The sequence below is a fragment of the Rhinolophus hipposideros genome, assembly GCF_964194185.1.
Source record: "Rhinolophus hipposideros genome assembly, chromosome: 14".
NCBI lineage: Eukaryota > Metazoa > Chordata > Mammalia > Chiroptera > Rhinolophidae > Rhinolophus > Rhinolophus hipposideros.
In genome coordinates, this window is record NC_138060.1 from 54,254,804 (window position 1) to 54,269,171 (window position 14,368).

Below are 14,368 nucleotides of genomic sequence, written 5' to 3' on the forward strand. Positions count from 1 at the left end.
GCAGCATGACATCCTGAGTAGTTTTAAGTATGTAATAGGTGCTTACCAAGGGAAATAAGATCGTTTTTTAAATCGTGTAACTTTTTAAATGCTCAGTTTCTTTGGCTTAAAATGGATATTACTTCTGCTTTGTGTACCTCGTGAGGTTTTTCTTAAAGATCAGATGGCACAGTACTTGAAAACTAAACTTCCATGCAAATAAGAACTAATATTATTATTTTATTAAGTAATGTGTCTAAGATGATATACAGCTAGTCATAGAGCAGGAATCAGTACAGGGATAATCTGACAGTCCAGAAGTTTTCCCAGTGTCCCAGAGTGGATTCAATTGCTAGTAGAGTCTGTACTGAGTTTTAGGAAATCATTGGAATAAAAGGAAAATAGGTAATAGAATTACATATTGAACTCGTAGCCGACGAGACAAGTGTGTTTCTTCAGGAGCTGGCGATGCAGGAGCAGAAGCTGAAGAAGTGGGTAGCAGGAGTGATCTCGAGCTGCCTTTGGTGGGAGAGCACATCCTTGGAAACAGATGCCAATCGCGGTCCTGCTTGGTGATCCTGGCTTTACAGACGCCAGCAGTACCGTAGAGCGCCATTTGGATGTTTGAACTGCAGCGATCTTCACACAAGTCTGAATTGTAAACTAAGTCTATTAAAAAAAAACAGTATTTTTAACCTCCACATGAAGACTGGAATTTGAGAAGCCCAAATTGAATTCCTATTGTTTGCCAGTTATTTTACATAACACATAAGGATAATGGAACGATGAGTGAAAATTTTATTATCACTTTGTGACTAAAGAAACTGAGACGTGAAGTTTAAATAACTTGACTAAATTCACATGAAAATAAGAGCGGACATCTTTTCAGTACCAGGCACTTAAGTATACTTTAACCTCATAACCATCTCTGAGATAGGTAGTAGCCCCATTTTATACAGGAAGGAAGTAGATCAGATGGTAAGTGACAGAGTCTGGATTAAAAACCAGGTCTTTTGCCTAAGTCTTTTCTACTTCATATAATACTAACAAAATGATTATAACCTTAGTTCAAAAGTGGAAAGAACATCTGAAATAGTTGTCATTCTTGAAAGTAATATTTGTATTATTACACTAGGGCCTTACTTTTAGAGGAATGCAAATTTGATATAGCTTAGTAAAAGAAAAAAAATTAGTTAGACCTCCATAAATTTTGGCCATATATTCCAATAAGCTTTATGTCACAAATGTATATCTGTATATTTGGCAAATAAGTAAGGGTGGGGGGAAGTAACTTTTAGTAAAGAAAGTTCAAGATAATTGGCTTTTTGGGGGGAGCAAGCAGGTAAGATCTCACTAAACCCTGAAGAAACATCAGGAGTATAAATAATACCTGATTTATTTATGGTGTTTGTGGTGTCAGGACCTGAGATCTGAGTGCCAAGAGCTCCATTTCTGAGAGCTATGAAGCCCTTCAGTTTACCTTTAAAAATCTGGTAGATCAACACACTAAACTTTTGGTGTGATTTTAAAATTTATTTTCCAAGTTATCTTTATTATAATGCAGAAGAGTGCTCTGGGTTCTCCAGAGAGCACTGCTGTAAACCAACTACAGGTGTGTGTCATACGTGACAGTTATTACTGAAGAGGCAGCAATGTCACAGTGTTTTCTTGTCTGACAACTTTTGCTAAGTGTGATGGGAAAATCAGCTGTCAGATCTTACTACGTGTATTTTCTCCAGAGATATTACAGGCTTTCTCTAAGAAAGGCATATAGTGCAGTATTTTGAAATTTTTCTCTTTTCCAGTAGATGCTAGGACTAGAGTCATTGGACAAGCATCTGAGGGGAACATTAAGAGGCTTAAAATGTTTTTACTTCTACCAAGAGTCTCACGGTATAGTTGAAGACTGGGTGCTCTGCTATACAAGGCAGAGCCTGACAAATGGCCTAGCAACGGTATCAAGTACTATGGAAGTAAGAGGGGGAAGAGAACTCCCAGCTATGAAGTTGGAGGCCTTTGTGGACATGTTTGTGTCTTGAGCCACTAGGGCTAGGGAGACTGACCAGGCAGGGATGGAGATCCTGGCAGTCAGGATTTTAGAATCAGGAACAAATAGCATAGTCATGTATATATTTATAAATATTAATATAACTGAAACAACACTTTTATAAAACAGTTCTTCGTTATGTGGAATGCATTCTGATTTTCTATTTCCTTTTGTTTGTTTTTAATATGATATACTAAATTTATTTCATGACTCATGAGTTGCAACCCATAGTTTGAAATAGGTATTGAGACTCTTAAATTCAGGAAACAGCAGTAATAATGGAAAGGAAGACACAGATTCCCTAGACATTTTATAGATGGAAAATTGTTAGTACTAGAACAAGCACTTCATGAGGGCAGGGACTTTGTTTTGTTCACGCTACATGAATGAATGAATGAATGAATGAACATTACTTGGGGACTGACTGAATTTTGTGAAATGAAGGAAAACTACCTACACTGGAGTAATTAGAAAACCAGGGAATAAATAGTAGAAATCAAGATGAGTGAGTTTCATGAAGAAATGAAAAGTCATCACTAAAACATAGCTTTAAAAAGCTTCAGATGGGGAACTGAAAAGTCCAAACAAAAGAGCTGGCATTAACAGATAATGGAGGACTTTGAAGAAAGCACTTCCATTAGTAGGGGTGGAATTCACTTATAAGTGTTGAGGAAGCTGCTGGGAAATTTGAGTTAGAATGAATATACCACTCTTGTAAGCATTAATATATATTTATTTTTTATTTTTTGAAAAAGAAAGGGAAAAAGATAACTCCAATGGGAATTAAGATAAAGGAAGGCTCCTCCTTCCCCTTTAAAGGAATAGAAGAAAAGGAATATTTAAGACTTTTTATCTTTGAATTCTATGGTTGTCTGATAGTCTCCTATCAGAAAACCCCTTGTGGTGCATCTTTTTTAGAATAAAGCTCAGCTCAAAATCCTTAACATTTAAGACCTTGGACATTGACCCCAGCTGTTTACATTATGTATGTGTGATCTCTCTGTCTCTCACCTTTACCATCCAATGAGTCACCAAGTCCTATTGTTTATACCTATTTAGTGTTATCTTTTGACTCCCATTCTTTTCATTCATATTGCCACTTTTTTTAACTTTCTATTTTGAGATAGTTTTAAACTTAGAGAAGAGTTGCAAAAGTGGGAGTAGAGAAAGTTTCCATATGTTGTTTACCCAACATTTCCTTACAGTAACATAACCATAGTACAGTTATGGAAACTGAAAAATTACCTATTTTTCATTTTTTCAGGCCACTATTGTCTCTCACTCGGGTCATGGCAGCAGCCTTAAACAGTCTTTGCCTTTTCTCATTTATTTTCTACATTACAACCAGAGTGAGTTTTATGAAAAAAATATAGTTAAACCTCTGATGCCTTTCCATTGCTGTTAGGATGAAACCTAAATTCTAGTCCATAGTTAAAGGTCTTTTTGGATATGATCTCAGGTAATTGAACAGTCAAAACTGGTAAAAACCTACTTGTCTTTCCTATCTCAGTGTCCATGTAGTTCAACTTCTTATTCGAAGGCTTCCCTGATTTTTACTCCTATTTTTGGATAATTTGCCTTGTGGATGAGGTCATGTAGTATCTACCGTGTTTCCCCAAAAATAAGATCGGGTCTTATATTAATTTTTGCTCCAAAAGTCGCATTAGGGCTTATGTTCAGGAGAAGTCGTCCTGAAAAATCATGCTAGGGCTTATTTTCCGGTTAGGTCTTATTTTCAGGGAAACACGGTAGTACTTCCCCTATCAAACTGTTTATCGATCTGTGTTATAAATTAGTATTTGTCTAACTTCTTCACTAGGCTGTAAGTTTCATATGGTCTCACCATTGTGGTCAAGCACCTAATACAGTGCCTGGCACACAGTAGGTACTTAGTAAATATCTGCTGAAAGCATGAACTATTTACCCTAGATAGGTTTACTCACTGTGTTGTAAAATCTCGCTTGCATATTTAATTTTTTTTGGTAATTCTATATGCCTTTCATCTTGTCATATCTCCACGTCCAGCAGAACTAAATCTAGCTCCCACCTCTTCTGTGAAGACTTCTTGCCTACTTAACTGTTCTTTCCTATGGACTTTTGTAACATTTAATATCTTGACTACTCATTTGGCATGTATGTGCTGTCCTATGTCTTCCCTCCCATATGTGCATATCATATCTACTTGAATCCTTAGAACTGTCAACAGGCAGGTGTTTTCTTTAGTTCCTTCTTCCTTTTCCTTCATATTTAATTAGCTTGTAGTACAGATGACTGTTCTGGTGACTTCGGGGAGGGGGGGGGGTCGCAGTGATGCATACGTCAAGGTCGTTGCCATAAAGGACTTGACGTTCAATTAGAGAAGATAAGAAAAGGAAAGCTGGTGTTTATTGAGCCAGAGATTATCAATCAAGGATTATGGGTAACTTTTACATGCTTGATCTTACTGAACAAATACCAAGGGCATAGAGCAAATATATGAATAAGTAAAAAGTATAAATTGCTGTAGGATTTCATTTTATTCAACACGTGTTTATTAAAGGTGTACTGTGTGCCAGGCACAATAAGTGCCAGAAATACAGAGTCTCAGCTCTCATCGAGCTTACAGTTTTGTGAGGGATGTAGAAAAATAAATAGGCAATTAAAGTATAGTATGACAAGTTCTACAATGTTTAAGAATCCACTTTTAAGTTGCCTTCATGGAGCTCTCAGTCTAGCTCTCATTTGAGCTCACAGACAAATAAGCACCCAATGTACTATCCAGTATGTATGTGCCACGACGTAAGGACATACACAGGGAGCTTGGAAGCTAAGAGAAGGGACACCTAACGCGACTTGGGGAGCTGGGAAGAAATGATATTTATGTTTTGACTGAGTTCAGAAGAAAGAATTGGCATTTTTTAGCTAGGCAAAATAGTGAGGGAAGTGTATTTGAGGCAGAGGGAACAACAGGGTAAAATGTCCATGTTAGAAGAAACACGGCTCAGTTGAAGTTAGGGTGGCTGTATGTTGGAGTGCAGGATAAGTGAGGGAGTAGGAATGAGACTAAAAAGGTGAGCAGTGCCCTGTTCACACAGGGCTTTTTAAGGCAGTATCATACCAAATGTAATTTAAATCCATTAAATGAAATTGTGTAAGCTTAGAATTTTAGTTCAGGTTTCTACTTTGGATTTAGTTTATGCTCTTGCCCTGCTTCAGTGTATTTCTGAAGTTTAGAATGAAAATTGTTAATCTGTTTCACAAAAATGGGATGAAACAATATTTTGAAAGGAAAAAAAAAAACAAAAAAAAACACAAACAAAAAACCATCCTCTGTTTATTAGTATCCTCTCTGACTGTAAAACCAGATTTCCCAGGATGGGAAAGGGCACCTTGAAGTAAAAATATGTGTCCCAGTGGAAGCCTCTGTGGTGCTGTGCCAGGGTATGAAAAATAGTGCATGTTTCTGGTGTCAGAGATTACTAGTGGAGTGATAGGACAGAGTCGAGTCAGAATGGATGGAGGGAAACTAAGTGTTTTTTGGTTTTAACCATTCTTGAAGAGGTCAGGCCTTGGAGAGCCCAGAGAGGTTGTCACATAGTCTTGGGATTCCCAGTCTGTATTCACTAACTTGTAGTGTTGTTTTAGGCTTGCATATAATAAGTTATATTTTTTCTCTTTGTAGAAAGAAATTCAAGCCATGAGTCAGTGCCATCATCCTAACATTGTGTCTTACTACACATCTTTTGTGGTAAAAGATGAGCTGTGGCTAGTCATGAAGCTGTTAAGTGGAGGTGAGTAAAGTACAATGAAATGTTAACTTCCATGGGTTGAAAAGTTAATAAAAATGTTCTTTCTCTCCTGGTTTCGTTTTCATAGACATTTGCATTTGAGGAGATACTGAGAATATAGTATCTGCTAACAATGCTATTGTATGAGTTGAGACAGGTTTCACACATTGCATTTGGTTGTCATGCCTCTTAAATTTCTCTGTATCTAGGATTGTTCCCTCCCACTTCCTCTTTTCCATGACAGAAACTTGTGGCAGGGTCTGGTCTGAAGGATCTGATGGTGACTATCTTGCAGAATGCCCCACATTGTGGATTTATCTACGTATTTCTTCCTGGTGATATTTAACTTGATTTGCATTCCTCTGTTTCTTAAAAATTGAAAAGTAGAACTAAAGGCTTGATTAGATTTAACTTAAATATTTTTGGACAGAGTCTTTTGTAGGTGATGCTGTGTACTTCATATTGCATCACGTCAGGCAGTGTTTGCTGTCTGGATCTTTCATGGTGGTGTTCATTTTGATTGCTTAAGATTATGATAGCCAGGCCTCTCCACGGAAAAGTTAACTTCCCTTTGCAGCTGGCAAGTAATCTGTGAGATGACACTTTGGCCTTGTGAGTGTACAGTTCCCCCTAAGTCTCTTGTCTGATGATGTCAGCATCCATTAACAGTCTTTGTTTGAATCAATTATTTCGTCAGGGGCTGCAGAATGGTGATTTTTCTTATCGCATCCTTTCTTTTACATTTATAAACGCATTCTTCTGAGAAAAGGAACTTTACCTTATGTACTGGGGCTCTTTGATTAATCTGTATTTCCTACTGAAAAGGCAGGATAAATAATTGGTTCCTTTATTGAAGAGCCAATTTTTAAGAGTTTAATGATCACCTCCAATGGTGGCACATGAAAGGGTTGCCCAACCCCCCCATCGGGTAAGACTTTCATTTTTTTGACTATCATTATATAGATTCACGGGTTTTTATATATTCAGGGTTTTTCGATCAGTTATGTTCTATTCTTTTGATACTCGGGTTGTCCAAAATTTTATCGGTTTGAGGAGTCCCTTCAAGCTTACTTTTGTGTCCTTTTGATAGGAATCCATCAGTCTTTGAAAACTTCTTGTTTTTTGGTTCAAGATTTCCTAAGCTCATGTTTCTATTGCTTTTCCTATACCCAGAATCAGCCAATATTCTAAGGCACTTTGGTCTTTTTCCTGGGGAATGGTATTTAGAAAGCATATCCTGGATGCTTGGGATGCTCAGAGCTACTGCTTTGTCGTTGCTTTTAGTGGAAGGAGCTTGGAAATACAGTATATTAAAAATAAATCATGATTTGACATTAGTGCTTCCAATTCAAGTTTAATATTACAGACCTATAAAACTTTCAAATTACACTTGAAAGTTTACACTGTTACGTAGAAAATCTTGGTCCCCAACATTAACATAATTATATGCTTTATCCTGCAGTGAATTTGCAGTTATTTCTGTGTTAGCTCTTAGACTCAAACATAAGTATTGCTGATTGCAAACAGTGGACCCTTGGTATGTATAGATTGAACATTTTGTTACGATTACCTGAAGGCCCATGCCATGCAGTAAATTAGACAATTAGACATTTTGCTAAGGTATGGATTTGAATCGTGGCAAGATTGAGAGTGATGGAGCCACCGACTTTCCCATTATGCTGCTTGGTTTTTGTTTGCGTATGTAATTTGTGTGGTAGCCTGATTTTTCCATTTTAGAATGTAGGGTTACAGAAAATAGGATCCATGTTTGTTTATAATTTCAGTATCATACCTTCTCAAACACCTTACTTGCCCACACAGGCTGTAAAAGGCTTTAGAATTAACAGCTTACTTGCCCAGACAGTACAGGCTTTAGAATTAAATTCTTAACTGTCCTGCTTAGCAATTCTATGTCATTGGGCAAACTATTTCAATTCTTTGAACCTGTTTACTTGTTTGTTAAGTGGGGATACCTTTCTGCATTTGAGGGTATTGGGGAAGAGTAAATGAGATAATATTTGTAAAGCATCCGTCACTGTGTAGGTGCACAAGAAATTTTAGTCATTAATAATAATAATCCCTTGTTATTTGCTGCTTTTCAGTGTAGCCAGAATCACCTTTTTGTTTCAATCCCATTAGTGACACACTGGAGAATCTGGATTGCTTTGTTAAAGGCCCTGTTCATATGCTGGTTGGAAGCCTTGCTAACACCAACCACCTTTCAAGATGGTGGTCAAGCATGGTTCTTTCAGTATGGACAGATATGGGAATATTAGGTAATACTGTATCTTTTGTTATTGATCACCTATATATTAATTTTCTTTAATGTAATTTACAAAAATGTATAATACAAAGTTTTTAATGTTTTACTAAACAGTCCTCTGATGAATAGGAATAAATTGTTTGCCTAATTCTTTCATCCATACTTGTATTCCAGCCCATCCTTTTTGCTACTCTTAAGCAGAATGACCTTTTATTTATTTATTTATTTTTTTTAAAGAATCCTTGTTGTTATCTCAGGGAGTATATGTCCTGACTGCAGAAGGGACAGAACATGTATCTGGGTGGAATGTCTTTTAGATGTACCTCTCTGTCCCTTCTGTGTTAGGTTTCCTGGGGCAGTGCCCAATTTTTTCAGGCTAACACTCAGCACATTTCCTGGAGGATAATTTTCAAACATGTTTCAGGCAATAATTCTTTTTTATAATTATTTACATTTTTATGAGTCAGCATAATCTTATATCTAAAATTTTTAAATATTAATTTTTAAATATTAAAAATTTTGCATCTTTTTTTAGAAAAATGAAATCTCATTTTTGCAGTTATAGACTGACTACACATTTACACTGAAGAGATACATTATGCAATATTTAGAAAACAAAAGGTAGAACTAAGCACAAATTTAATTTTTTTTAAATAGGAGGAAACTGTCAAGATAGCTGATAAATTAAAATGCCATTTATCAAATACTCATTGATCACCAATACATTGGTGAATCAAACTGTCCGTTCCTTGCTCTTGTGGACCTCATAATTAATTACAACTGTGTAGAGTGCCATGGAGAAGTATTAGGTGCCGTGGGAACAAGTACCAGGAGAACCTAACCTTATTCTCCTAACCTAACCTCTCTCTTAGGGAGAATGGATGTGGTAGGGTTAACAAAGACTTCCCTCAGGAAGCAATGTTCAGCTGAGATCTGAAGAATAGGTAACAATTAGCCATGTGAAATGCGAGCTGGAGGTGGTATCAGGGAAGATGGGAGACGTGATCCAAATAGAGGGAGCATTGCAGAGAATTGTCTGGAGGCAGGATGGAGGAGTGTGGTGTGTCTTGGCAACTAACGGAGGATGACAGATGGAGCAGAGAGAGTGACAGGAGAGGACCATTGATGAGCAGGGTCTCCCTTTGAATAATTATGAGTCAGCATAATCAAAAATATATATATATATAACCAGAGTTAACAGAGATTTGTATAGGCTACTTTCTGGCACATGAACTTTTTCAGCCAACATATTTAAAACAAAAGCAGTGTTTATTTTTGATTTGGCAACATTGTACTAATGTAGAATTTAATAAGCTAATTGGATCATAATATGAATTGTAACTGTCATTCTTAAGCCCTAATAACCAGGTGGATGTCACGGTTAAAATAAGTTTAAGTGTGTCAATATTATAATTATTTCATAATGCTTCCCTGTAACTATAATATTCTTATCTTTTGCTAATTAAAACTTTGATATTGAATGATGAGATTTATTAATACAGGAAGTTTAATCTTTAGATATTAAAAGTACTTTTTATCTAAATAGTTATTTCTACAATTTATTAGCACCAAACTGCAATGTGAGATTTTTAAAAATCAAAGTATTAATAACTAAGAAAGCTTTTGAAAGGAAAAGTGAAAGTAGTACCTGTAGGGTAAGATGCTCAGGAAATCATATAGAAAAGAAGGGGCCAGTATTTTCCAGTTAAGGATGAAGATCTCAGTGGTATGATCATCCATCCCTCCACCTATGAAAATTACGTTATGGGAGACGGAAACTAGAAAGACATGGCGATCGCAGGGAAGAGGGCACATCTTATGTAGCCTTGTTCAGAATATGTGTTCTCGATGTAGACTGGGGCTGTGCATTGCCTTAATTTCCCCACTGATCATTAGGTGATGTGAAATTAATAAAAATCTTCTAAGGTTTTGAAAGGGAGCTCCTGCTTCAAATGCTTAAAAAATACAGATCTAATAACTTTTATGTGCCTAGGGTCTTTGTTGATCAATTTCTTTGCAACACCTGACTGAAGTTCCTTGAAAGTCAGCAGTCATGCCATATATATCTTATATTCTGTAGCACCCAGTTCTAGGTCTTGCATATAACATGGCTTAATTGTTGAATGAATAAATTGTATTAATTTTTAATTCCTAGTAGGAATTTCTCCCTTTGCGTTCCTTATTTTAGATATTCTTTACATTACAAACATGTAACTCAATTGTCATTTATACAGATGTCATCTTCTTACTAAGCAGTTCTTACGTGGCCTGATTTCTCAGAAGCATGAATTTTGTGACCTGTTGGTGTCGTCACTTTGCTTTGGGGATTAATGTGTGATTGGTTAAACTAAGCAGAACTGAAGTTCTTCTTTGGGCTTTCCCCTTTGTGGCTCAGTCTTGTGAATCCCAGCAATAAAGAGGGGAAGTGAGGTAATGTATTGGGAAATGTTACCTGGTATCTGGAGCCTCCCTGGTTCCTTGTCTACAGAGCACAAGCTGCCTGTCTCCTGCTGGAGGTGCAGAGAAGTAGTGGCCTTCTTCCAGAGTGGGGAGGAAGGTTCTAGGAATCTTATTCTCCCTTATATGAACTTCCAACAAGATTTCCTGCTTTCAATCCTTTCCGTAATTCCCCCTCGTTTCACCTTACGTGGGGTCCTTATATTCTGAGCTTTTATGGAGCTCTAAGTTAAATAGAGATCACTGCTTCCTAACTGGCATACCTTCTCTGCAGGCAATGAAGTTTCTCCACTCTGCTTAGTCAGGTCTTTTTTCTGCTTTCCTTCTTCCAGAAAATTATTGTTGTCTCTCTTGTTATCTTCTTTCTTGTTTTATTCTTCATTCTGCATTCATGCCCTTTTTATGAAGTTAATGGATTTCAAGAGGGAGCTAAAGTAAACATGAGTTCAATCCTCCCATGTTTTTGAGGATTCCATCTAGACAGCTTCTTTTCATCTATTTGGGAATACATTTTTTCTTCTTAAGTGTGTGAAATAAAAAGCACCCACCAGGGCAGGTTTTCATCAGAAGTGTGTGTTTGTGTTAATTTTAGTCTTGATCATTGAAGTTTTGTGTCAAGAAATGGGCCTCCAGTCTTTTCAGTGCAGTTTATATTATGTTCCAGACTTCTTGATACAGTTTCTAATATTGGAGATTGTTTTGGTTCTTTCATATTTATGGGCCACTGTACTGCTAGAAATCTTATAAATCTTTAGCCTATTTTGTAAAATTATAATCATCAGTTATGGTAGTCAGCATTCTATGATTTAATTATTGTACAGGTGTCTTTATCCTCTCTCCCTGTAATTTTTAGTAGGAACATTATTTCCCATCCTCAGAAGAATGAGATTGATAATACATCTAAGCTGTTATTTAAAGAGAACTGCCATTTTTATTCTTTTCAGATTTTTATTTGCCTTACCTATTTTATTTCTATTAACTTGAGACATAATTTTAGCCCTTAACTTAGTTTGCATACACATGTGATCTTTACTTTTCAAGTATTCTGTAATTTGACCTGCGTTTAATTGTGTTTTTTCGTCTTTATTCATACAGTGTTGCATACTCTAACCTGGTGTGGGAAACCTAAATGGGTTTGTGATATCTTATACTCAAGTTTTAATTGACGGACATGGTTTACCTAGGGATTCTTCAGAGGTCGTTAAAAATTCTCTACCTCCTTTTCCACATTCTCATTAGAAGTATAAAGATGATGCTGGTGTAACACTACTGTTTGGATATTAGCAGGCTACTTTCTGTTTTAGATTGGAATTCAGAATCAATTATTAATTTTAAACTTCTGGATTTCCTCATATTTGCTATTTTTTTCCTTTTTCCCCCCACACAATTAAATTTATCAAAAGGTTTACATGTGTTTTGATTTCAGAATGTCTCTGAGTTACATTGAATAAGTTAAAAGTTTACGGAAAACTGTCTTCTGTTTTCAGGCTCTGTTCTGGATATCATTAAGCACATCGTGGCCAAGGGGGAACACAAAAGTGGAGTCCTCGATGAACCTACCATTGCTACGATACTCAGAGAAGTGTTGGAAGGGTTGGAATACCTGCACAAAAACGGACAGATTCACAGGTATGCAAAAGACAGTACTCTCCCCTTTTGGATAAGTACAATGGTAGCTGTGCCACATCCTTTTATTGAGGCCATTCCCCATTCTTTTGCAGAATTAATCACAATCTGAGTGTTAATATGGTTCTTTGTATTCCAGCACATTGTGGTTAGGGCTTTAATTACACAGCTAATAAGTATTTTAAAAGTAACAAAATCTTTAATCAAATTGGAAAAAATAAAACCTGGAAAAATTCCTAATTTCCTTTCCTCCTACCAGGAGGCAGTCACTGTAGTCAATCACTGATAACATTTTTGGAATATTCCTTTGTAGTTTCTTTTATATGCTTAAAAATATTTAAAACAAAACTGTATATGTAATTTTTGTCTGTTCCTTTCTTTATTCCTTTTATATCTTTATCTTGGATAGTTTTTCAAAAGCTCTTTGTAAAATAACATTTTTTATAAAGCTTTTTTAAAAAAAGAAAGCATTTAAAAAGCTGTGTAACAGAATAATTATACCCTATTCACATTATACCCTATTATACCCTAATCATACCCTATTCACATCGATGGATAGATTATCTAGACAGTAAATTAATACAGAAAGAATGGCCTTAACTGTCACATTAGACCAGATTGACTTAATAGGCATTTATAGAAAATTTCATCCGAAAACTGCAGATTACATATTTTACAAGTGCGCAAGGAACTCTCCAAAATAGGTCACATAGTAAGCCTTAAAACACGCCTTAATAAATTCAATAATATCATGCATCTTTTCTGACCACAATGGCATGAAACTAGAAATTAACTACAGGGAAGAAAACTAGAAAAAATACGAATACATGGAGACTCAACAGCATGCAGCTAGCTAAACAGCCAGTGAATCAAAGAGGAAATCAAAACTCTCCTGAAACAAATGAAAATGAAAACACCACTTTCCAAAATTTATAGGATGCAGCAAAAAACAGTTCTAAGAGGGAAGTTTATAGCTATTAGAGGTCTACCTCAAGAAACAAGAAAAATCCCAAATAAACATTCTAACTCTACACCTAAAGGAACCAGAAAAAGAACAAACAAAACCCAAATTGAGTAAAAGGAAAGAAATAGTTAATTAAGATCAGAGCAGAAATAAATGAAATAGAAATGTAAAAAAATAGGAAAAAAATCAATAAAACAAAGAGCTGGTTCGTTGAAAAGATAAACAACATTGACAAATCTTTAGCCAAACTCATCAAGAAAAGAGCCCCAACACATAAAATCATAAATGAAAGATAAGTTAACAGCTGACACTATGAAAATACAAAGAATCATTAAAGAATACCGTGAACAATTATATATGCCAACAGATCTGACACTCAGAAAGAAATGAAAAAATTTTTAGAACTATATAACCTTCTAAGACTGAACCAGGAAGAAATACAATATTTAAACAAACTGATTACAAGCAATGAAATTGAAGCTTTTGTCAGAAACTCCCAACAAGTAAAAATCCAGGACCAGGTGGCTTCACAGGTGAATTCAACCAACCATTCAAAGAATTAATACTTGTTCTTAAAATGTTTCAAAAAATTGAAGAGGAAGGAATGGTTTCAAACTTATTCTGTGAAGCCAGTATTATCCTAACCCAAAGCAAGACAAAGACATTACAAATAAAAAAAATTACAGGCCAATATCCTTGATGAACATAGAGGCAAAAATTCTCAACAAAATAGTACAAACCGGATTCAGCAATACATTGGAAGGATCATATACCATGACCAAGTGGGATTCATCCCAGGGATGCAAGGATGTTTCAACACCCGTAAATTAGCATACTCCATCACATTAACAGAATAAAGGATAACAACCATATAATCTTCTCAAATGATGCAGAAAAAGTATTTGACAAAATTCATTCTTTTATGATAAAAACTCTCAACAAAGATAAAACAGAATAAAGGATAACAACCATATAATCTTCTCAAATGATGCAGAAAAAGTATTTGACAAAATTCATTCTTTTATGATAAAAACTCTCAACAAAGTGGGTATAGAAGGAACATATCTCAACATAATAAAGGCCACATATGACAAACCCACAGCTAATGTCATACTCGGTGAAAAGCTGAAAGCCTTAAGATCAGGAACAAGACAAAGATGCCCACTATCACCACCTTTATTCAACATCTTACTGGAAGTCCTAGCCAGATCAATTAGGCATGAAAAAGAAATTAAAGACATCCAAGTCAGAAAGGAGAAGTAAAA

General features: G+C 35.8%; 1 protein-coding gene across 1 annotated transcript in view; it reads left to right on the plus strand.

The window, feature by feature from the left end:
• The window catches only part of OXSR1 (oxidative stress responsive kinase 1), an 81,929-nt gene that overhangs the window by 19,689 nt on the left and 47,872 nt on the right, over positions 1-14,368 (plus strand). Inside the window, exons 3-4 of the mRNA XM_081072267.1 lie at positions 5,688-5,796; positions 12,001-12,142. Of these exons, the coding sequence (XP_080928393.1) occupies positions 5,688-5,796; positions 12,001-12,142 (251 nt within the window). The remainder of the gene's footprint in view (positions 1-5,687; positions 5,797-12,000; positions 12,143-14,368) is intronic.